A 24,683-nucleotide genomic window follows, 5' to 3' on the forward strand; every position below is an offset into this window, starting at 1 on the left:
CCTGAAGTAAATAGGTTGAAATGCAGTATCTCTAAGGTTCCACTATTGTTATTAATTTCAGCTGCAGTTCAAGGAAAGTAAATGTATTTTGCTGTGAATTATTGTTTTAGTATAAGTAAGCCCGAGGGTGTATTTATATACACATAGTGTGATAGCGTGAATAGTAATCCTGGCTGCAAGAATTTTAGCTGAAAGATTTAGTTTGACTGAATTCTGCTGATGATTTTTTTTTATATATTTCCTGATGTCAATAAAACTGGGTGAGTTTAACAGCTCATAGATGATAGTACATTTTGATACCATAACTATAACTATCATAACTACCGTAACTAGTGGATATAGTTTACTTAGGTTACCATGGTAATGACACATAAGCCAGAAATAGTTTGTCTAAAGCTACTGATATATGCGATAACGTACAATGTTTGAATATACCTACATGGCAATATACATATATCAATGTCTGTGTGCGTGTGGTGCTGTAAACGTATATGAAATTATATAGTCGTTCTTCTTTGTAGTATAAAACAACTAAATCAATTACACTGAGCAAACATTTTCAAGCAACATATAAATGAAAAGAGGGGGTTTTGTCTTCATTTTAAGACTTTGAAGTACGAAGTTAAGTGTGATTACTGGCCTGTGAAACATTATATGAAGATTTAGTGCATCTGATATTTTGATTAATGCTTGCGAGAGAATGTATCAGTTTCAACATTGAATTGTTTGGCAGGAGGTTTATCTTCATGAGTAGCAGTTACCTACGATATTCTTGTATTTTTGCAAGGAAAGATTACCTGACTTGTTTTTCTAGCAGTAGCAAATGCTATTTCGATTGGATTGAATTGAAATATTCGTGATTAGATGAAATTGCGTTTAGAAAGAACATTTTACAAAAAATTTAGATTACATATCAAATGTAGACTTAGTGCACGTATGGCATGCAGTCATGCCAGACATTTTCTACCTTTTTATTCTGATATAGAAACTTTTCAATCTTCTTAGTTTAATTCTAGGTATGTGGACTTTTCCACGTACATATCAAGAAATACGTTAAGTTATTTTTACTTCCGTTAATCTGTGATGTTCCCAGAGATAACATCTGATATACCTATAGAGAAAATATTTGTAAAGTTACATCTCATGTATGAAAGTAGACAGCATCTCCAATGGTAGGTTTTCATCTGATGAGTTTATTTCTTTGTCTTGAATTCTTTGGCTATAACGTTTAAAGAAATGCTTCTTCTTTAAGAGATTGACATTTTTCACAAATAGATGTACTCATAACCGAGAGGTGTTTGTCTGAAAGCATTGCTGGGTCTAGTAAATGTTCTCTCCTGAACCTCTGTATTTTGCCAATACTGCATAACGCTGAACTCTCTGCAGCCACACACTCACAAAGATCAGACAACATCTCGGTTATCCAAAATGGCGAAGTGGGTGTTGCCCCTGAGAATCAGTATCAGTGCGAGGGAAGCGTGATGTTTTAGGGCTTTTAAGGTATAATGGCATCTTGCAGGTCTAAAATCATATGAAACAGTAGGTATCTAAGGTTTTTGCCATACAGAGTAATTGAACCTCACCTCTAGTTAAGGCCACCCGAAACCAGCCAAGAAAAACTAGAAGTCCCATTGATGGATGAAGTCCACCAACTGGATAGCTTTCTTTGGTACGTGAAACAGTGGGTACCAACTGGGTAACAATGGGACAATTGTGAGCTTCTTCGAGCTGGGAGACATCTTGTTAGTGTGACTGTGGATTACAGAGATACTGGGGTCATTTGGAGCTGCTTAAAGAGCTGCTAAGAGCAACTCATTGGTCTGCCACGCTGGACTAGGAAATGTCTACTTCTCCATGAGTTGAAGTTCCTCAGTATAACACTGTTTGCGTGATGCATCATTTCAGTCAGGTATTGGCTAAAATTTGCAAGAGAGAGAGAGGCTTTGGCTTGGCACATTGATCATTTACTTACGCATTTCAGGTAAGTAAGGGCTTGGAATAGCCGGTTTCCAAAGCAGGCAGGTGTATGACTTATTCTAAGCTTTGTTATGGCATTGTTATGAGCATATTTGTAAACTATTAGTCAGTTTTGCCTATGTTGTACCTGGTTAGGTATAAGTGGTGTTTCATAGTTTACTACAGACAAAGTCTACTATATTGACACTATGCAACATTCTTATAGAACACATACATAAAATAGACTGTACCATTAGCTAGTGAAGTTATCTGTATGAAGAGATGAAGTCTCAATGTTGTTATATATCTATAGCCAGTTTGTTATCCAGTTTATCACTGAAATTTTCGTAGGCACGGTGAATGAAATGAGGTTCCATATTCAAGTCTGTGGCTGAGAGCCTGAGATCAGTATTTCAACAAATAAAAAAGGTTTGCTTATTTGTTTTATAGCAAAATCACATTGGGCCATCAACTTTGTCCATAACGGAAAATGGAACCATGTATTTTAACATTGTAATCCGTAGATTTACTACTATCTCAACAGGGAACAAAGAGAAGGCTGACTTGAAGCCGAAACCAATACTTTGTGCGCTTGATGCACATGAAAATATAATTTCTGGTCATAATGTAGGTAAAGATCGAGTCTCAATAGACTCTAATGAAACAGCAGTGGGGAGAGACTGGCATCAAACTACAACGAAGTGAGAGTTCCACAACTTCCTTGGTTTTATATCGTATAATTTATGGGTTGTGGACAGCTTCTCTAAGATTGCAGTACTCTACTCTCACTAAAGGTGAGATGTACTTTGTATGAAATGAAAAATGTAAACAGGCATGATTAAAGAACCTTAATATTTCTAGGAAATGAAAGAAACTTGAATAACAGTGTTATAAGATTATGACTTCAATATATAGCCTCTTCCAAGTCCGCAAATTAGGTAATGCCAACGAATTATCTCGCCAGTCGGTGAAACCCTGTTTCTTTATTAAATGTCCTGACTCTGGACATTGTGTGGAATTTGAAACTACTTCTGTACCAGTAACGTCAAGCCATATAGTAGAATATTCTATTTGTGGATGGATACCATGATTAACTCTTTAGGATCTCCGTGAAAGCAAATGAAGGACACAGATCAAGCATGGGCACCTTCTTGCCGTACAGCAAGGTAAAGTTAATCAATATTCAAAAAACAATCATTATTATGCAGTTGTAAAACTAGCCCTATCAGTAAATTATTTATAATTACCTTTCATATCTTATTTCACAATATATTCTTGTACGTTTTGATAAACTATTAATTTTTATATTAAATACACGTAAAATTATAGAGCTATACAAATACTTAATTAATTTAAGTTGTTAATTTTTGCTCCTGATGTATCATTATAAGTGTAATAATTAGCATCCTAAGATTTTATGACATTTTATATTTGTTTTGTAAATGTTATAAATGAAATATTATGTCAAAAACTGCCAAAAGGAATCTGATGGATGTGGATAAAATTTCTGAATGAATGGTGTTATTATCTGTAACTATGTAGTTATTATCACAATATACAGCTTGCATGTTTCATGATCAACGTGTCAATCCACAGCAAAATAACACTATCAATTGGACTTTAATTCCATATAAAAATGTCTTTAAAACTGCATTTAGATGCAAAATTTATCAGTTTTTCAAAGAACTCTCTGGTCTAAAGAGTGTTTTCTATCATTGTAAAGGATGATATCTGTCTAAATATTAAAGTATAAATAAAATTGGAATATATCACATTCAACAACGCCTTATGCACACGTCGGCTAAATAGAAGTATTAAGTCACGATCCCCATACTCTTTCATCACAGCTCGAAAAGTTCATTAGACCACGTCTAGTTCAAGCATTGAAAATTTAATTTCATCAAATTAATATTCTTTTGATAACGAATAATTAATTTTTAAATATTTAAACTGATGTAACAATACTTGTAAGATATTATAGCATATAATAGGTAATTATCTCTTCGCTACAAGACAAATATATAATAAAATTTCTACAACCTCTATTTCTCCATAAATATAACTATTGTTAGGTTAAGAAATATTTTTATTTTTCAAATACATAATTATACACATACACACGCATATATATATATAAACACAAATAGAAGCTTTCAAAATAACATATATTTTTGATACTCACAAAGAAATTAGGAAGTAGAAGCAGAGGAAACATTTAAGAAAAGAACTGGCCATCAATATACAATACTGTAGGAGTAATACTATACGTAGACAATGCAGATAGTAACCAATACATACAATTATAACACTTTACTATGTATAAACTTATTAAATTTTCGGTGTGCTTTAGTGCAGATTGAGAAATAAGCATTATATTCTATAAGAAAGAAAAGTTATCAAAGGAGTTTCATCTCTATCGAAAGACCTAATGCGAGGATAATCTTCTCTCTTCTTTCGACGTGATGGAGTGGCAAGAATACAGCATACGCACAAAGCTAGCAACAAAAACATACACAGGCTGATTAAGATAATCTGCCACCAATTGATATAACTTCTGGGTTCACCCTGAGAGCTTGTAACAAGTTCATTTGAGGAAGTAGATTTTCCGTTTTCATTATCATCAGTAGTTTTGCCTAGCGTGGTTTCATCATATCCACTATCGTCAGTAGATTTGTCTGGCATGGGGCTTTCGTTATAATCAGTAGATTTCTTTCGTGTAGTTTTTCCATTATCATTTGTATGACTGTGTGGTGTCGTTTTACTATATTCACTATCATCATCGGTAGGTTTGTCTGGGTTAGTTTTATCGTATCTATCATCATCGGTAGGAGTATTTGTCGTAGATTTCCCATTATCACTAGTATGTTTGTCTGGGGTAGTTTTTTCATATTTAGCACCTTCAGTAAACTTGTTTGAAGATGATTTCTCATCTAGATTATCGTCAGTAGATTTCATTGATGTGCTTTTGACATTTCCATTATCGTTAGTAGGTTTGTAGGGCGTGGTTTGTCCATATGTTATATCGGCAGTAGATTTGTTTGAAGAAACTTTTCCGTCTTCATCATCGTCAGTAGGTTTATCTGACAAAGTGGATATGATTCTGTTATCATCTGTATTATTGTCTGATGCTGTTTTCCAACCACCATTATCACCCGTAGTTTTACCTAGCGTGGTTTCATCATATCCTCTATCGTCAGTAGATTTGTCTGGCATGGGGCTTTCATTATAATCAGTAGGTTTGTTTTGTGTAGTTTTTCCATTTCCAATATCATCTGTGTAACTGTGTGATGTCGTTTTACCATGTTCACTATCGTCAGTAGTTTTACCTAGCGTGATTTCTTCATATCCACTGTGGTCAGTAGGTTTGTCTGGCATGGGGCTTTCATTATCATCAGTAGGTTTGTTTCGTGTAGTTTTTTCATTTCCATTATCATCTGTATAATTGTGTCGTGTCGTTTTACCATATTCACTATCATCAGTAGGTTTGTCTGGCGGTGTTTTACCATATCGGTTATCATCAGTAGGTTTGTCTGGCGGTGTTTTACCATATCGGTTATCATCGGTAGGAGTATTTGACGTAGATTTTCCAATATCATCAGTAGGTTTGTATGGTGTAGTTTCTCCATATTTTGTATCATCAGTGGGTTTGTTTGAAGAAATGTTTAGATCTTGATTATCGTCAGTAGGTTTGCCTGGCGTGGTTGTACCATATTTAAACTCATCAATTGGTGTATTTGTCGTAGAGTTTTCATTTCTATTCTCCTCAGTGGTTTTGTTTATCGTTGTTCTGTCATTTACATTATCATCAGTAGGTTCGTATGGGGTTGTTTTTCCGTATTTAACATCTTCGGTAGTTTTCCTTGAAGAAATTTTTCCATCTCGATTATCGTCAGTACTATTGTTTGGTGTAGTGTTTCTGTTGTTTTTGTCATCTGTATATTTGTTTGGTGTAGTTTGCCAGCCTCTATTATTGTCTATAGTTTTACCTAGTGTGATTTTACCATATTCACTGTTGTCCGTAGATTTTCCTGGCGTGGTATTAATATTCCCATTATCATCAGTAGGTTTGCTTTGAATAGTTTTTACATCTCTATTATCATCAGTAGGATTGTTTGGTGTAGTTTTTTCACTATTATTAGCATCTGTATGCCTGTGTGGCGTAGTTTTTCTACAATCACTATCGACTGTAGATCTGGTTGGAGACGTCTTTCCATTACCACTGTCTTCAGTTTGTTTATATGTCGTGACTTCTTCATCATTGTTATCAGCTGTAAGTTTGGTTGTTATAATTTTATCATATTTATTGTCTTCTCTAGTATTTGCGGACGTAGTCTTTCCACTGCTACTGTCGTCAGTAGGTTTGACGTTCGTGGTCTGTTCATATTTTTTATAGTCAGTAGGTATTTCTGACGTACTTGTAGTGTACTTAATATTTTTTGTGGTTTTGTGCTTTTTGTTTGTAGTGTGTAAGTTCATGTCCGTGGGGTTCTTTGATGTGGTTTTAGCATACAAATCACTATATGAAGTTTCCTGGGAAGTTGTTTCAGATAGGATATCACCGAATGTAGATTTGTTAACTGTGGTTGAGCTCGTCAATTCATCCGTGTTATTTGTGTTTACTATTGTTGTAGAGGTCGTCAAATATTCTATCTTTGATACTGCAACCACTGATTCGGGATCTCTTGAAACAGTGCCGTGAAGCCATATCTTGAGAAGGAAAAAAATCATAATTTAAAAAGGCTACTGACTTGATATTAGTATTAAGTGAGAATGGTAAAATACCAGTTTATTTTACCACAATTCGTATATTCTAATCAATATTGAAACTAATGTTTTATAATTGTTTATACTAAATTTCAATGATAATGACTCTCCATATTATTGCTGTTTCTTTCATGATTATAAACCATTCTTTAAGCTGAATAATAACATTATTAATGTATCATAGGTCTCTAATATTAAGAAACGCGCTACAAGTTTCAGGTTTTATAGTGAATAAGATTTGTTTTCAGAACAGGTACGACGTTTCGATTACTGGCGCAATCATTCTCAAACATTAAATGATCGCAGTAGTGATCGAAAGGTCATACCTGTTCTAAAAACAAATCTTACTTATTGTAAAAGCTCTAACTTTTAATATATTACAATTAATCAGTAATTTAACTCAAACGAAACTATTAAAGCCATGTTATGATCAACTAGCTTGTTCAATAAAATGTTCTCACATGTAACATTTTTCTTGCTGAAAACTTTAAGGATCTTTAAGTTATACTGACCTTTATCGCTGAAACATCAAACAACTTTACTATAATTACACTTATTTCTTTGTTTTCGATAATCAGTCAAAATTATACAAATGCTATTTTAATTAGCTATCCTTATTTTGAGCTCATATAATAAAGGGAAGGCAAGTAGTCAACAGCACCGACCGTCAACTCTTGCCTACTTGAATCAAATAACGAGAACTAACATTCAGTGTTAATACTCATCTACGACCCCAAAGTAACATAACACATTAATATCTGAAGTAACATAACACATTAGATGCATCACCCACCCGAACTACGTTAGACATCAAAGCTTAAAACTATGGAATGATATGTATTACAGACCAGTTTGATTGATTGGAAGGAAAGTTTTCATAATTAAAGCATTAGATCTTTCAATCTACACTTGATGATAATGGTTCAAGTTGCATGCTACAAACTTCAGTTTCTTAGCTGGTTTCAGAATGCGTTTTCATGCCTTAAATGAGCAACCATTTTAAAATATTTTTACAAAAAACTTCACGAACTTGAGTCATATGGACAGGTGAACAGGATCAAGTACTCTTTCAGAAGGAAATAACTTAAAGATAACGTTGTACAAAGTCTGGCATTAGAAAGTTACAGTCTGGTTTATTGTTATCATTATGAATTTGTTTCACTCTACTTGTTCTGGATATCTTACAATTTTCCATAATCTCCCATTTATACGCCCCCATGGCACAGCGGTATGTCTGCGGACTTGCAACGCTAGAACCCGGGTTTCGATACCCGTGATGGGCAGAGCACAAATAATCCATTGTGTAGCTTTGTGCTTAATTACAAACAAACTCATTTATATAAAACATATATATGATAATTTCAGTGCAACAGTTGTTATTTTTATGACTTGATTTATTTTTTACACAACTATGATATTTCCATTAACATTACACATAGGTATTATTAGGAACGATATTAAAGTTAATTTTGGAATAGAATAATGTATCTTAATGGACGTTACTACTACACATTAGAATATATATAAAAAGTAACATTTTTAAAAAAGGGTAATAGCGATCGGAGGTCATAGTTATAAATAGCAAACGACAAGAGGTTAAATAACAACATTTTATGAAGTTGCAAATCATTGAAACAGCTAGTGTGTAAATCTATAATAAGTAATGGAACAAGTAAATATTACTGCTAATAGAAATTCCTGTGAATACCTATTTTGGCTGTTAGCTACCTGTTATTGCTATATAGAAACAGTCAAAATAGGAAGTTGCAACTTCACAGGATTTATTTCTATTATCAGTAATTTCTACATGTTCTATTGCTTATTATAGATTTACACACTAGCTGATAAAACGATTTGCAACATCATAGATATTTGTTATTTAAGACCTTGTTTCTTTACTTTTCAAAGCTATAACCTCCGAATGGCTATTACTTTTTTAAAGTATGTTGAGTTTTTTTTTAATATTCTAGCTTCTTTATTTTCTATATTCTTTATCTATGCATGGGTTCAAAAAATGTTTGTGTATGATTAGCAATGGGCAAGTATTTGCTTAAGCTAGGATACAACCACCACTAAGCTTTTAACAGTAGAAAAGCAGTCTTTTCAAATAGCATATACGTCCAAAACATTGCTTCAAATAAACCTTCTTGTGTTTTAAAATAAACACTCTTCGAATATGTGTAAGAAAATATAATATTATGTGGATTGATATTTTTTTACTCTTTCACTTCATACATAATATAGTGGTTGGCTCCCTAAAGACACCGATAGTATAGTGAACAAAGCATTGAGTATCTAGATATTACAATCATTTAAAGTTCATCTATTATTTGCTGGCAATTCCTCTTTTACCCTGCATTTAAGCTTTTTAAAGGAATATCAGATATTTTTAAAAAAGCTAACTTTCACGGGTTTGTTTCTTGCTTTGAATTTCGCGCAAAGCTACAAGAGGGATATCTGCGCTAGCCGTCCCTAATCTAGCGGTGTAAGACTAGAAGTAAGGCAGCTAGTCATCACCACCCACCGCCAACTCTTAGGCTACTCTTTTACCAACGAATAGGGTGCTTGACCGTCACATTATAATGCCCTCACGGCTGAAAAAGTGAGCATATTTGATGTGACAGAGATTCGAACCGCGACCCGCAGATTGCGAGTCGCGTGCCCTAACCACCTAGCCATGCCGTGCCTTTCAAAGGGTAATGATAGCATCGTTTACACTAGAATTATGATGTTTTTTGTCTTTTGTTTTGCTTATTTTCAATACAGAAGAAACAAATTGACTTTCAATACCTCTAAGATTTGCAGTACCTTATTTAGTATTCTACAAAAGTTTTAGGTGAAATGTTTCAAGTCATTTTTGCCCTAGGCTGGCAAAAGAGAGAATAATAATATGAATAATTGAGCAGTTTTTGGTGGATTTTAGATTCGTTCTAAGTATCTGAAAGTTTATTTTTCCAACCTTTTTAAACGTGTATGGTCTTTAGTGTTGTAAAGAAAGCTTTTGAATATTATTTTAGGAACGAGTTTGCCTTTTCTAAGGTGGTTTTTGCCGTGCACTCTATCAGAGTCAAAATATTATCGATCCCTATAATGAACCACTATCATGATTTATGATAAAATGAGGTTTTCAACAGTATACTTCTGAATGAAACTTGATGCGATAATTTCTATTAATTACAATTAATATTACAATTAATTCCTTATATATTTTATATAAATTCTTACCTCGAAATTATTTGTTTTCGATTCTAGTTTTTTTACTTCGTCGGCTAAATAAAACTCGATTTTATGCCATGTTTTCTCAAACTTTTTCACATTAGCAGAATCAATCGTCCAAACTGGTATTTTGTTAACATCTCGTATTGCTACTTCAAACTCTGCTTTGGACAGCCAAACCCACAACCGTACCTTACCCGTGGTACTTTCTTTGTCAATATTCTCTTTTATTAGGTAGGCTGATGTATTATCCCTTGCAATAAGTGCTGCAACTCGTGTCCCTACAAAGTAAAAATAAATGTTAAACAACAACTATTGCTTTAAGTTAAATTATTTTATCATCACTACATATGAAAAGGAAATACTTTCAAGTGATACACGTTCTTCAAACAAAAATGCCATCCCAGATGGTGGTTGATATATAGTATATGAACATGAATAAACTTCCTTGTGTGTGCATGTTTTTCTTTAGTACCAGCATGACTAAAAATATAAAAAAAAGTTTCAAACTAAACTCAATCTGAAATAAATGTTCTACGTTAGATCGTGGAATTTCAAAGACTTACGATTAGTTAGAGCTTTAAACATACAAAAATGGATTAGATATTGATCTGGATCTGGGAAAGTCAGGTACCATGTAGACCTTTTTCTGCCCTGATGTTATTGTGATCTGTTTAAGTCAGCACCGTTAAATTAAGAACACTATTAAATGTTTTCTATTAAATATAAACGAGAATTCCGTATTTATGTAAGTCATGTTGTAATTACAATACCCCTATCAGGACTATGCCCATTTATGTGTTATGTGAAATATAAACAGTCTTCTATTGCACACATAGTCCCATATATTCCAGTTGTTGTTCATTCATATTTCTTGTTATGATTAATAATGTTCAGTTGTAGGTTAGTATCTAAATCCCTCGATGGAGAGCAGTAGATGCTGGTCACAGTTACAACTATATTACCTGTAAAGGTAATTTCAATAGATATGCACTCATTTGTGGTGGCGAAAATCATCTGAGTGATAACTAAAGTTGATTTACACATTATTGATATGCCCCGATTTGGATCTCTATTATCTAAGAGATCTGATCTGATTGTTGAGCACCTAGAAAAATTTAATAATGTATATGTAGTGATAAGGGCCTGAGTAACACAAACAATAACAGTATCTGACTGTTTCATTAAGTATTCAATCTCTTGTCTCTTGGAAGCAAGTCCACCTTGGATATTCACACGTAGGACTGTGAATTTACGTTTGGAAGTAACCAATCATAGTTTGTGATTTGTAGCTGTGTTGATTATGACGATTAGGTAATCTGTGCTGTTGTCGGTGTTCTGAATTATATACGTTTTAGGTTATTACAAGGCTTGTTTCGCGACTCTTAGCTCGTGGCAAGTTACGTCACTTGTCCACGCACCGTCTTGGGTACCGTGCTCCTTGTTGAAACACTTGAAATAACGAAATATATTATTACTTCCGGTTCAGTTTTCGTTTTTATTTGCTAACAAATCAGTATCATAAAGACAGCAGGTGTTCGAAAATGTGCTCTAACTATTTGTTCAAACTGTGATAAAAACAGAAACATTAAATTTCATAGATTTTACGCGGTAGATAAACAGTTGCTTAAAACCTGGATTGGTAGATGCAAAAGAGCATACATATATATGATCCGTTCTATAAGAACAGTCATAGGCTCTGGCCACTTTAGTACTCATGATTATTCGAGAAACGTAAAACCTTGAACTTCTTCAGTACAAAAACAAACTAAGTCTAAAGCCAGATGCTATTCCTTCTCTCTCATTACTGTCATCACCGAATAAAAGATATGCAAATGATGTGTTACCGAATGAGAGTGCAGTTATAGTACAAAAACAACAAATGAAAAAGCGCATAAATTATATCATCCACTTATAATCTACTTCAGATTTACAACATGGACCCAACATTGAAACATCCCATCAAAGTTCTTTGGATTCAATTCAGAACAATTTAATGATGGAACATTTGAAAAAGCAGAGAAAGGTGATAGATGAAAAAAACAAGAAAAAAGCTGCTTCAAGAGCAAAAATATCTTTGTTGCAGAAAGAAAGAAGAATGATTCGAACTCTGAAAGCTATGAATACGATGTCAAAGTATAAAAGACCCAGCAAAAAGATGCTGAAAGTGTTAAACTAAAGTAAAAATGGCATATGTCGTTCAGTTATCTAATATTTCAGTTAGATTACGTATCTGAAACTAAGCTGTTACCTCCGTCACCGAAGTGGAAGGAAGTTCTTTTCACACCTGTGTGTATGTGTGTGTTTCTCAGGAAGATTTTTCAAAAACGGCTGAATTGATTTTGACTTTATGCTATAACTTGACAAAATAATTCATTTACACGTGTTTTACAAAGATGAATGGTGTTATACATATACATCGTGTTACTAAAGCAAATTGCTTTTCAATTTGTCTCAACATGCATCATCAATAAAACGTTTATTAAATATTATGCAATAATTAAACTAACACTTTCACTAATTTGACTTTATAACTTGACAACTTACTTTATTATAAACAGGATATTTAATATTTGAATGTCATGTTTTACAATGTCAGACACTATACTTCCACACATGATCAATGTCTATATTTAATTACTATTATTCTAATGACTGTCCATAGGATTTTAACAATTATACTGTGTCAGTGTTACTACACCTCAACATGTGATTGCGTCATCATTGTCAGATTTAATTTTCATTATGTTAAAACCATTATTTTGCAAATTATAAAATCTGTACTGATACAATTTGCTACAACTAAAAATAATAAGTGAATTACTTACTGTTCATCTATCCATTTTCTATATAGCTATTGATCACTGGCAAACACACCTCCAAATGTCTTTGAGTACACAAATCTTATGAAAGTATGAAATACATTTCTAAGGTGTTCATAGCTTCTTTCAGACAAAGTTCTGTAGGATACTTAATGTTTTACTTTCACAAGACAAATGTTACCTATGGTACCATGATTATCATTTAAACTTTATAACGTCAATGAAAGGTTTCCTTGGGGTAAGTTATTACTGTTCAGAATGTGACAAGACATTTGAACATTTAAATTAACATCATTGTTCTAAATATTGTAATGTTTATTATAGTAATGAATGCTCGAACGGTCAACTGATAGTTTGTACTGATTGTAACAGATTTTGTAAATCTGCAAAATGTTACAACAGACACAAATCAAAGAATGGTAAATAAGCGGTATCTTCATATGATAATTTTTACCAGTGTAGCATTTTTTGTCATTCTTGATAGAAAGAAACGTAACCCTGAATTCCATTATGTGGCAAAATCATAAGTGTAGGATGTAAAACATATCTTAAACAGTCATTTATGTTTTCTCCAGGATAAAGATGTCAAAGATTCGTCAAATAAACCAGAATTCACGAGGTAAACTGCTGTGAGGTCCATGATTTTAACGATAAGGAAACAGTTTTCAAAGGTTATAATTCATGCGTTGAATTTTGTTAATTCTTATTTTCAAAAGAACATAAGAATTATACAGCTATAAAAGGTTTTGATAGGCACTTTATCTTGAATCATCTTATTCGTCAAGGTATAAAGCCTGAAATTATTGTAAACAATAGAATAATTGTGGTTATGCCCATCAAAAGTCTCAGAATTAGAATAATTGACATTTCCCTCATCTTTTCAATGTAAAGTCAAATCAGGAATATCGAGGACCTATATCGGACGCTAGTTTTCAATCTCCCAACAGTATGTCAGCACCCATAAGACAAAAGTTTCTGGATTGACACTGTCAGCGACGAGAAGAAGAGTACATTTTTAACTTCTCTTGGAAATACTGTTGAAAATTATATTTATCATTCTTTACTTTTTCTTTGGATACTGCTGATCAGATGTGGATAGATTTTGATGGTGCTGTCTTCAATTCGGAGAAGAATTTCTCGCAACCTGCGATGTAGATCCCTTCAGTACACGACCTTTGTACAACGGCTGCATTCAAAAGGAAATCTATACCACAATGATCAATAGCTCTCATACATAATCACGGATACTTTAAAACCAATAACTACAGCCAAGTAAGTATCCAATGGTTAGATTATGTGCAAAAATCTGAGGGATAAAGATCCAACATACATTTAATGCTGTTGAGAAACAAATCCTGAATTGTAAAGTAGACATTTTCTGTATTAAACAAAACACGATCTATGAGTTTTATGGATGCTACTACCATGGTTGTAATAAAGTTTATGACTCTGACACAAAGAATGTAGTTGTAAATAGATCCATGTCGTTTATTAAAAATCATACATTTGAAAGACGGAAACAAATCAAAGCACTACGATATAAAGTCATAACAATATGGGAGCATGAATTTAAGAAAATGGAAACTAATGAAACAGAGTTAATAAATTTCCTTTAGGACTATACAGTAGTTTCCCGCCCAGATTTACGAGATTCCTTCTGTGGAAGGAGAGAAAATGCAACAAGACTTTTATACGATATAAAAGAAGGATAAAAGATGAAGTATGTGGATTTTACATCACTATATCCATGGGCTAATAAATGTTATGAGTATCTGGTTGGACATCCTACAGTTATAACTACAAATTTTTCTAGATTAACTAATTATTTTGGTTTTATTAAATGTCATATTCTAACCCTGAAGAAACTCTATCATCCAGTTTTACCCATTTAGATGTGACGATAAATTTACCGTTCCATTATGTGGATCATTCGTAGACTTCAAATCATCCCCACCATGTAACCTCAGTGATGAAAAGAGAACTTTAATTGGTACCTGGGTCACAGAAGAAGTAAAGAAAGCAGTTGTTGATACCAGGTAATAATAATATTTGAGATTTATCATTTTCCTGTCAAATCTAGATATCTTTTTAAGAACTACATTGATAGCTTTCTTAAATTAAACCAAAAAAGTTCTGGTTGGCCCTCTCACTGTATAACATCTGAGGCAAAGCAATATTACGTTGATCAATATAGTGAAAATGAATGAGTGCAACTGACCCCTGAAAACATTGTTTTTAATCCAGGAAAATGTCAGTTGCAAAATTATGTCTTATTCTTTTGGGGGGGGGGCATTAGGGTATATCTGAGGACCAACCATAACTTACATATGTAACATCTAATAAAGAATACCATTCATTAGTGAACAATAATACGAAAATGATAACAGATGTTGCATTGATTAATGAGGAAGTAACAGATCTTAATTGGAAGCATAAATATGAATATCTGCCCCAGAAAGATCAAACCAAGATATTTTCGGCAGCTTTTGTCTGTTTTCAAATGGATCTAACGATGCACCTCTAGGGCATTATCTTAGTGAGTTTACAGATCATCTAGACAGACACTATATCGTGGGTCAGTGGTGGTCCAAAAAACAGTGGTCCCGAAAGTATTATATACATTTCATATGGATGTAATGATCCACCTATAGAGGATTATCTTAGCGAGTTTACAATGGAAAGTCATGATGTAAAATGACTGGGTTTATCCTCAATTTTATCAACAGAAAAAACGAACCTCTCATCAATGAAATGTATGATAACAGATATATTCAATTCTTTTCAGCCTCCTATAACTGTGAATAACCATAAGAAGATTTGTAGAGATTTAAAGACTCAGACCATTTACAACAAGAAAGAAAAGAAAAATTATCATCCAATTTACACCAAATGACACAGCCTTCCAGACTTTAACACCCTTTCATATGGATATTGATATTTTTATCTTGTGGAATTAACTCCTAGCCATGATCTACGGATAAAAAGAGGACATTTACAGGACCTTGGGAACAGATCCCAAGTGCACTCGAATATGATCTATATAAAGTGAGTCCCATTTCATTTATTTGTCATTGGAGGAAGTGGTAAATCACGGTTTGTAGGCAAAGTTTTGACTTATCATCGTGAAGGTATTTATCTTATTCCTGAAAACATCATATGGTTTTTATGGTGAATTTCAACCACAGTACACAAAATTAGTGCAAAATATTCCCAACATTCATTTTGTCAAAGGCTTACCTGAAAATTTTTATGATTACTTACAGTCTGATAAACCAAATATTTTTATCATTGATGATAATATGAGTGAATGTGGAGAAAATAATTTAGTGTTTCAACTTTTGACATGTGGAAGTCAACATCTAAATTTTTCATTATTTTATATTGCATAGAATCTATTTAATCAGGGTAAAGAAATGCGTAATAATAGTTTAAATTCTCAATATACTATTTTTTCAAAGATTTCACAGACAAATCTCACTTGATTGTTTTAGTGAGACAAATGTTTCCATCACTTGTCAAATATTTTGAAGAACATTATCAAGATGCACGAGACAACCATATGGTTACTTATTCATCGATTTCAAACCATAAACGCCAGAAAAGATCCGTCTGAGTTATAGTTTACATACCAAAGTAAGTATAAACTATTGTTTAACTGTATGTATACCCATTTATCATGATGACTGCTGCAGTGATAAAACTAGAAGGACTTTATTTGAAGGATGGATTATATGTAATTAAAAAAATTTCATTAATATGTTTAGTCACTGAATATATATGAGTGTTTTTTTTTTAAAAACGGTTTTCAAGTAAATATGTTTCAGAGGCTGATCGTTGTCACTGTAATTATACACTCAGAATTAAACAACATCAAGAGTTGTTCCATGCATTACCTAAAGCTACACACAAACAGATTAAAGGAATAATTGTCGGAGCTAAAACAAATTTATCTTAAGTATTTGTGAATGTGCTTTAAATATTTTAAAGGGTTACATTCCCTTTACATGACGAACATACAAAAGCAGAAACTTAGATGATACAAATCATTATTGAGAGAGTTGACTGTCAAGAAAACATCAGCTAAGCAGAAATTAAGCTTGCTAATAGAGAAAGGGGTTTTTTACCATTACATGTGGCACCAATAGTTTCATTATTTGGTGGTTTTGGCAAGATGAGCTATTGGTAAAGCTGCTGGATTCTAAAAATATGCCAAAATGAATGGTTCTTGTTCCTGAAGAACTAGTACATACTTTTTATCAATCCAAAGTTTATGAAAGGCCTGTAGATAAAGCACTAAACTATATAGATAACAATATGAATTCAGTCAAACAAAATGATACATTACATAGATGATCAAGAAAAGATGATAAACCAACTGCAACAATGTCATCCGACCTTTCATTCACAACCATGGAACCCATTAAAATTAAATAGAATTGCTGACACAGGAAAATTTAGAAATCATCAACAGCATTCCTCAGAAATATAAAAAGAAAGCTGAAATTCTATTATACTTGATACATTCCAGTGGGGATCTAACGTAGAATGATCATGAAGAATTGGTGATTAGTGGAAGATCATCCCAAACAGTGACATAATTGACTTAATCAACAACATACTATGAAAATGAAAGAATTTCAACCTTACGGGATGTAAAAACTTTTGTTCTATGTAGTGTTTCGTCTGAATATATAGCTTCACTGTTTCAAAACATTATACCAGACTTACCAGATGGTGGTGGTGTGTTGGTAAATACAGAACTTTCCACAGTATCCCAAGCACTGTTGCTTCCACGGTTTTTCCAGCTGCAGAGATTTTGCTGGAAATCACAGGAGATCTGAGACGTGTCCGTTTGTAATTGGCCTATGTCATAAAAATCAAAAAATGGAATCCATGTAAAACAAACTGATCAAGAAAACAGAATTAAAAGATTCCTTCGATGAATAAACAAGACAATGTGTTTTTTCTTTACATTTTATATCAACCATTAATTTGACCTAAATTTGAAATGCAATGTATGATATTCAATACAGAAGTACAAATATCTACCAAAACTTCGACTAATAGTACTTAATTTGCATTTTTTTCTGTTTCCCTGTCAACAACGTTTTCCTTAAATCCCAAAACTGATATTGTTAACAAAATCTTATTAAAAACATCATTTTACACAATTATCTCCGAATGGAGAACTAACTCTGAGTAACATACGCACAAACCAGTGTTCAAATCATTTGTCCAAATCTTTCAGGTTACATAATAGAAAACGTGGTGTCACAGGGTTCATTCATATCACATTAATTAAGAAAAATATTCATGTCCTTGACGCTTGGAATTCAATTACGACGTATTTTTTCCACACTGATTGTATTAAGTCTGTGGTGTATATAAATCCGATCAGTAAAGCTGTAAAACTTTTTAAAAATTCTCACTGGTAATTCAATTAAAATAGTCGATAAAGAAATAATCAAATTTTAAGTCAATGTATCTTTATAAGTCAAACATTCTCAACAAAAAAAAGAGCACTGTATGTCTCCAAAATATTAACGATGACATTACAAATTTATTTGTTTACCAGTGTTACCAAGATAAGGGTATGTTTTCAAAATTAAATCAAAATGTCATGAAAATCTCTCAATATACAATTATAAAATATTCAAATACAGTAGAGAGTTAGTTCTTACACGCAATGGACGATAAATATAGTGAAGTATAATGGTTATTGAAACACAAAGAGAATAATTACATATTTCTCAATGGCAAGGTTTGTAAATGCATAAAGTACTTAAATATGAATTGTATAGGATGAACATGTTATAAATGTTATCAACTTAATGAACATGAGAGTTGGATCATATATTTTCATACTTGTATGTTTGATCTCTTTCAGCAAAATCGTGTGTAGCACAATAACACTCAAAGAGAACAACCATGTCTCCATAAGGTGCTTTATTCTATACCTTACACTCAGGTTTAGTATGTTATATTGAAACGACTTTGGATCTTCACCACGTTATTACAACTGACGTCTCCAAGTCTAGTCATGCTATGTCTGATATGCATCTTGGTAATAGCCCTCCAGAGCATTTTCTTTTGCAAAATACTCCAGCTAGACGCTATCATGTCAGTATCACATATTTCTTCCTTCCCTCTAAACTATTTATAATCCACCTAATGTACGAAGATGACGGTTTCCCTAAGCCTGTTTCAAAATGTCTGATCATACAAAAATCCATAGGTACTGCATCCTGCAATTTGACCAGTATATCTTGGTATTCATTATAGCATGAATACACGTTTCACACTGCTGTTTAAGGTACGCGATGGTTGAGCGATTGTGTCGTGGAAACAAATTGGGTACAAGTTACTATTGTCTAGATGCTTCTTGATTATGTTACCTTCTGATGCCTAAGGCATATGAATGGCTTTTGCCACAGATGTTTGCGTTCGTGGATTCTCTTCTGTTGCAAGAAGTCGCAATTTTCTGAAGGTTTAATTAGAATCTTAAACAATACAGAAAGATCACTTCCTAAATCCCCAAAAAACCTTACCTTACTTATGGTACAAATTTGATGAAGAGGAACCCACTTTTTTTTAGAAGAAGAAAAAAACGTTTGGGCAAGCTTACACCTGATGATAACATAAGCTTATCAAAACATTGTAAATTTGAAGAAAAGTTTCTTTCACTACCCATTCAAGCCATCTCCAAACTTTATTTACTTATTATTTGCTCACCATAACAGTAAGCGTGAACGTGAGTGATAGCCCTCTATAACATTCAGTCCAGTACTGTCAGTACTAATTGGATTTGATAATAATTATATTATCGCAAAGGCCAATAAAGCTCCATATACTGTTAACATGCAAATCATTCACTCTACGTAAACACAGATATTATGGAACCTAGTATTGTTGGTTGTGTGAATATGCTACTAATATGAATCATTGAAGTTAAAGGTCAAGATCTAGACATGATCATAACATTTACAAACCTGTAGTACAGACCCATTTCTAAGCAAGGTTTTCGGACTATTGAGATTGATATAAAGGATCACATGGGCCAATTCTTCCCACTTTAACAAGACTCATCATAGCATTTCATTTTCGTCATTAAAAATGTATGTGACATTATTAAACATATTACAATTACTATGCAAAACACGGATTACTTTCTGGAAGTCAGTGGCAATCGGGTCACAGGTTGGGGATGTTTTGAGAAATCTGTTTCGTTGAGCTATCTGATTTCTAAAACAAGAAGCCTTAAATGTAGGAAAACATACTGCTAAGACTGGCATATACTTAACTTCAGATGTCAAACAAGGAAAATCGTATGACAAAGCTGGAAAACAACAAGCAATACAAGGAGCTCGAAATATCAAGATGCCAAGAAGCTTGTGAAACAACATTCAATTGAATAGAAAGAAACAAAACTCTATCTCTAGCTCTGTGTATTGACTTAATTTTTCATGTGGAAGGAAGTTCATTTTAACTTTTCAAAAACGTCTGAGGTCGATGTATTTTGTCTTTCAGTTTAAGAAATTCAGAATGTAGACCATTTTATCTTCTTTTTATCAGGCACAGACTGTGGTCAAAGAAGGTCAGTGGACCAAATATTCCCTTTTTAGCTTGAGTGTCAGACAGAAGTTTCATCAAGTTTTTTATATCAGGTTCTGGAGATTAATACTTAGGTCTGGTACAATCATATTTTTATATAAAAACAGACTATCAAAAATGGAGCAACATAAAAACAATGAAGATATCTTTGTTACTGTGAAGCTGTTTCTTCATTCTCTATTTTCTCAAGTAGATGTACACATGAGCGGCAAGCTCATCTTTTATTCTCACAATCTTTATACGCATAAGGTCATCATACAAATTTTACTGGATTATAGTGGAGATCTTTTTTGCAAAACACATTTTTATCAAACGGAGTAAGCTTAACTACATCTTGTATGAAGCAAAGGTGCGTTTTTTATTGTATTCAATGACGAATCGTGATTCAAAGTTGTTCTTCTACATGTTTTTATCTATAGTTGAAAACCAAGATCAATCCATCCTAAAATGGACTGAATTTCTGCATGTACGAGTGTTAGATAATACCCTGCTATCTCAATTCATAAATTTCCTTGATTCAATAACTTAAAGGGATAATTTCTTGCAGATAAATTGGGTGTCTGGTCAAATTACTCAATATAACCAGCATCAATTCCTTGATTTTGAAACTGTTTTCTTTTTCATTAAGTAATGTTTTACAACTTCGTGTATACAGACCAACATTAAATAAGGTTACAATGGCCAAGCAAGAATATATTCTCCATCCACAGTGATTGCCACGAAATTAATATTTAAATACTTGAAAGTGTACTCATTATCTTTCCAAGATCCATTAAATGTGTCATTATCAACACATCCTATGACAAGATGTATGGGTGCTTGACCCGAGAATGCATTATTAATAGAAGCTTGTAAGTTTCTCTGCGAAACTAAAAATGCCTTACACACTATACATTTCAAAGGATATTTAACTGTTCCTTTCTGAAACGCTTTAGCATGTGTCAGAATGATGACATTTCTCAGACCAGAAATATCTTAAATGATATCTATAAACCTATGACGGCTAAAGAAATGTGTTAGATAATCTCACAAGAGATGTGTACACAAAAAAAGCACCGAGGTGTGTTTGCCAGTGATAAACTCCTTGGCCATTCAACAGAACAGATCTACACCTTGGCGTAGCAAAAAGGGGCAAGGGGACAGTCGCCCGGGTGAAGGTGTGAATGTGCGCAACATTTCCTATGGTCTATAATGCCTATTAATTAATAATTATGCCCTCCCCTAGGATATAGCGTAACTGTTCTACGTTAAATAAATATGACATAGTGTTACGTTATTTGTGTGTATTACGCTTGTAGTTTCAACTTTTAAAAGCCGCCCACTGAAATACAGTGAAACCGAATTGACTTACAGAAGTAAATTATACTATTCCATCACTCATCTGTAGATCAAATACAAGTCCTAGTGTACAACGTACAAGTAAGTGTACGTTCAATAAAAAAAAATATGAGACTGATGTAATATATTAACTGATGTGCAAGACTAACAATATATGCAACAGGCAAGGCCTAGATCTAGATCTAGCAAACATTATAGGCCTAATGTAATGGTTTGTAATTATATTGGCTGATTGTAAATCATGTCTTACACCAACTAATGTACTAGACTTTAGGTCTTATTGCAGTTATAACTTTATTTCTAGACCCTAGGTCCATCATCATACAAATTGTAGCCTATATTATAGGCATACTTAGACCTATACTAACTATTAAACTAGGCATTGCACTGGGACAGATCTAATGACTAAGTTAATAGATCTAGATGTAACGTTTGTTCTAAAAGTTAGGACTAATAAATCCAGATACAGAATTGATGAGGTATGGTTACATCTAGATCTGGGTAGACTCAATACAAGGTGCTTTCAGTCTATGCACTCAATTCTGAGGTCTAATTTAGATGTATAAAGCTAAATTTCTGTCATTATTATTAGATCTAGATTCAAACCTCAGACTAAAAAAATGGAAATAACAGATCTAACATTGATGTTAGATCTAGATGTACTAGCGACTTAATCTAGGAGTAGTAATCTAGCACCACTAATTAGTTAGCCTATATTTAAGTTTTCTCATTCTATCAAAATCTTTAATATTAAATATAGCCTTTGAGCCTCTAGGCTCATATTATGTTATGATTACAATTTTCTCCACAGTGTGTGTAATTTTCATTCGAGCAATTTCAGACTTGTCTTCTCTAGTGTTCGTGTAGTTAAACCTATCGAGTTTTAAAATGTGACTTAGCAACTGCCAGTAATTAATATGGTGCTCATAAGCATGATTTACCAGCATATACACTCATCTACATTGATTTTCTTACTGTTGTGTCACATTAATTAACATGAGTATGTGTGGTCTAAATTATGGCAGTTAAAGTGAAACCAGGTCCAGATGTGTCTAACTAGTCCTGGGTTGCAACTATAATTGTATAATTTAAATATAATTTGTGGTTAGGAACTTAGGAAAGTGGAATGCTTCCTTTCATCTGCCAATTTGCATGTTGCAACTAAACAGTGTAGTCAGTATTTATTAATTTATTATTTTAGCCCATCATGTCGAAAAAAGAAATTGGGGCACGGGGACGCAAAAGACGTGCACAATTTGCAGCTTCGATGGTGGAGTCAAGCAAATTGATGAGAGCTTTCCTTGCTGGAAGCGATGACACCAGTAAGCCAGCATCTGTTCCTTTTGATGGCAACAAAGAGGTGAACATGCTATTTCATTTGAAAAAGAAAACAATGAGGAAACTGTTCTCTGACCTGTTGAAATCTACAATGATAATAAGCAAGAAGATTCCACTTTGTCAGTAACAAATCCGCAGAATAGTGTTGCTAATCTATAATAAATATTTTAACACACAGGGATATTGGATTTATGAAGTTTGATACAACAGGCTCAGCAGTTGTAACACATGCACATATCACACAGACTGTTAAAGTTGGAGCACATGAATTTCGACATAAAGAAGGTCCATTTGATGCCAAAGATGGGCGTTCTATGACTGCATTTTGGTTCAAACGATGCCTTCTGAATGGACAAGAGGTCAATCGCTCCTGGATGGTGTATTCACCTCTACATAAAGCAGCATACTGCTTTTGTTGTCTTCTTTTTTCATTTACATATATGACATCCGATAGTTCGTCTACTTTCAAAACACGGGGTGGATTCTCTAAGTGGAAAAAATGCCCATGCAAATAGCGACAGTCATCGTGAGCCATTTACTGCTTGGAAAGAAACTGAGCGCCGAATTCGTCTTCAAAGTGGCATTGATGAAGAGCTACAAAGGCAAATTCAACAATATTGGTGGATTATACACAATATTTGGCTTCTTAGAATCTTGCATTTTGTGGTCATACTGAGGACATAACCTCAAACGAAAACCCTGGAAATTTCCTGTCTATTTTGCAGTTATTAGCAAAGTATGATTCAGTAATGAGAGAGCAGCTAGAGCGTATTAAAAATAGGCAAACATCAACATCTTATCTTTCTCTTGAAATCCAAAATGAGTTTATAAATCTCATGGCTTCACATGTGCGAAATTATTGTTTGTCAGCAATTCGCAGAAACAAATACTATAGTATTTTGTTTGATTCCACACTTGATTTAGCCCATCGTGAGCAATTGGCCCAAGTGATTCGGTTTGTTGACATTGACTTTAAGACAAGAAAAATAGAAGTCAAAGAGTAATTTATTGACTTTATACAGATGAAGGAATAAGATGCTTCCAATATTGAGAAAACGATAAGCACAAAATTAGAGGTGGATGGAATTTTATTGAGTGATTGTTGTTCACAATGTTACGATAATGCTGCTGTCATGTCAGGTCATCTGTCAGGCGTTCAACAAAGAATTCTAAACGCATATCCAAAAACAGTGTTTATAAGCTGTGACAACCATAGTTTAATTTAGCATGTCTTTATGCTGCAAGGCATGAAACAACAGTTGTTGCCTTTTTTGTATAATTGAAGCCATTTATAATTTCTTTGCTCATTCAACAACTCAATGGGACGAACTGCAGCAGTAGCTTAAAATCTCTGTCAAGGTGAATCAGAAACACGGTGGAGTGCAAGAGAAAAGGCAGTAAAATTTGTACATGAAAAACTGGATGAATTGCTAGGACTGTAAGAGCAATTAAGTGAGAATGGCAACAAGGCTGAAACAAATTGTGGTGCTCTTGATATTCTGCAACGCATGCTTACATTTGATTTTCTTGTACTTTTGTATTTTTGGAGAAATCTTTTATCATCTATCATTCGAGTACAGAAACGTCTTCAGGACCCAAAAATGAATCTTAGAGAAGCAGCTGCTTATCTTGATTTTT

The 24,683-nt window shown here is 33.4% G+C and overlaps 1 protein-coding gene across 1 annotated transcript in view; it reads right to left on the reverse strand.

The window, feature by feature from the left end:
* Nucleotides 1–4,326: 4,326 nt before the first annotated feature.
* Nucleotides 4,327–24,683, reverse strand: part of LOC106462183 (serine-aspartate repeat-containing protein F-like) — a 32,174-nt gene continuing 11,817 nt past the window's right edge. Inside the window, exons 2-4 of the mRNA XM_022389370.1 lie at nucleotides 17,487–17,621; nucleotides 9,946–10,217; nucleotides 4,327–6,663 (exon numbers count right to left, since the gene is read on the reverse strand). Of these exons, the coding sequence (XP_022245078.1) occupies nucleotides 4,327–6,663; nucleotides 9,946–10,217; nucleotides 17,487–17,621 (2,744 nt within the window). The remainder of the gene's footprint in view (nucleotides 6,664–9,945; nucleotides 10,218–17,486; nucleotides 17,622–24,683) is intronic.

Source organism: Limulus polyphemus, unplaced genomic scaffold, assembly GCF_000517525.1.
Source record: "Limulus polyphemus unplaced genomic scaffold, Limulus_polyphemus-2.1.2 Scaffold1112, whole genome shotgun sequence".
Lineage (NCBI taxonomy): Eukaryota > Metazoa > Arthropoda > Merostomata > Xiphosura > Limulidae > Limulus > Limulus polyphemus.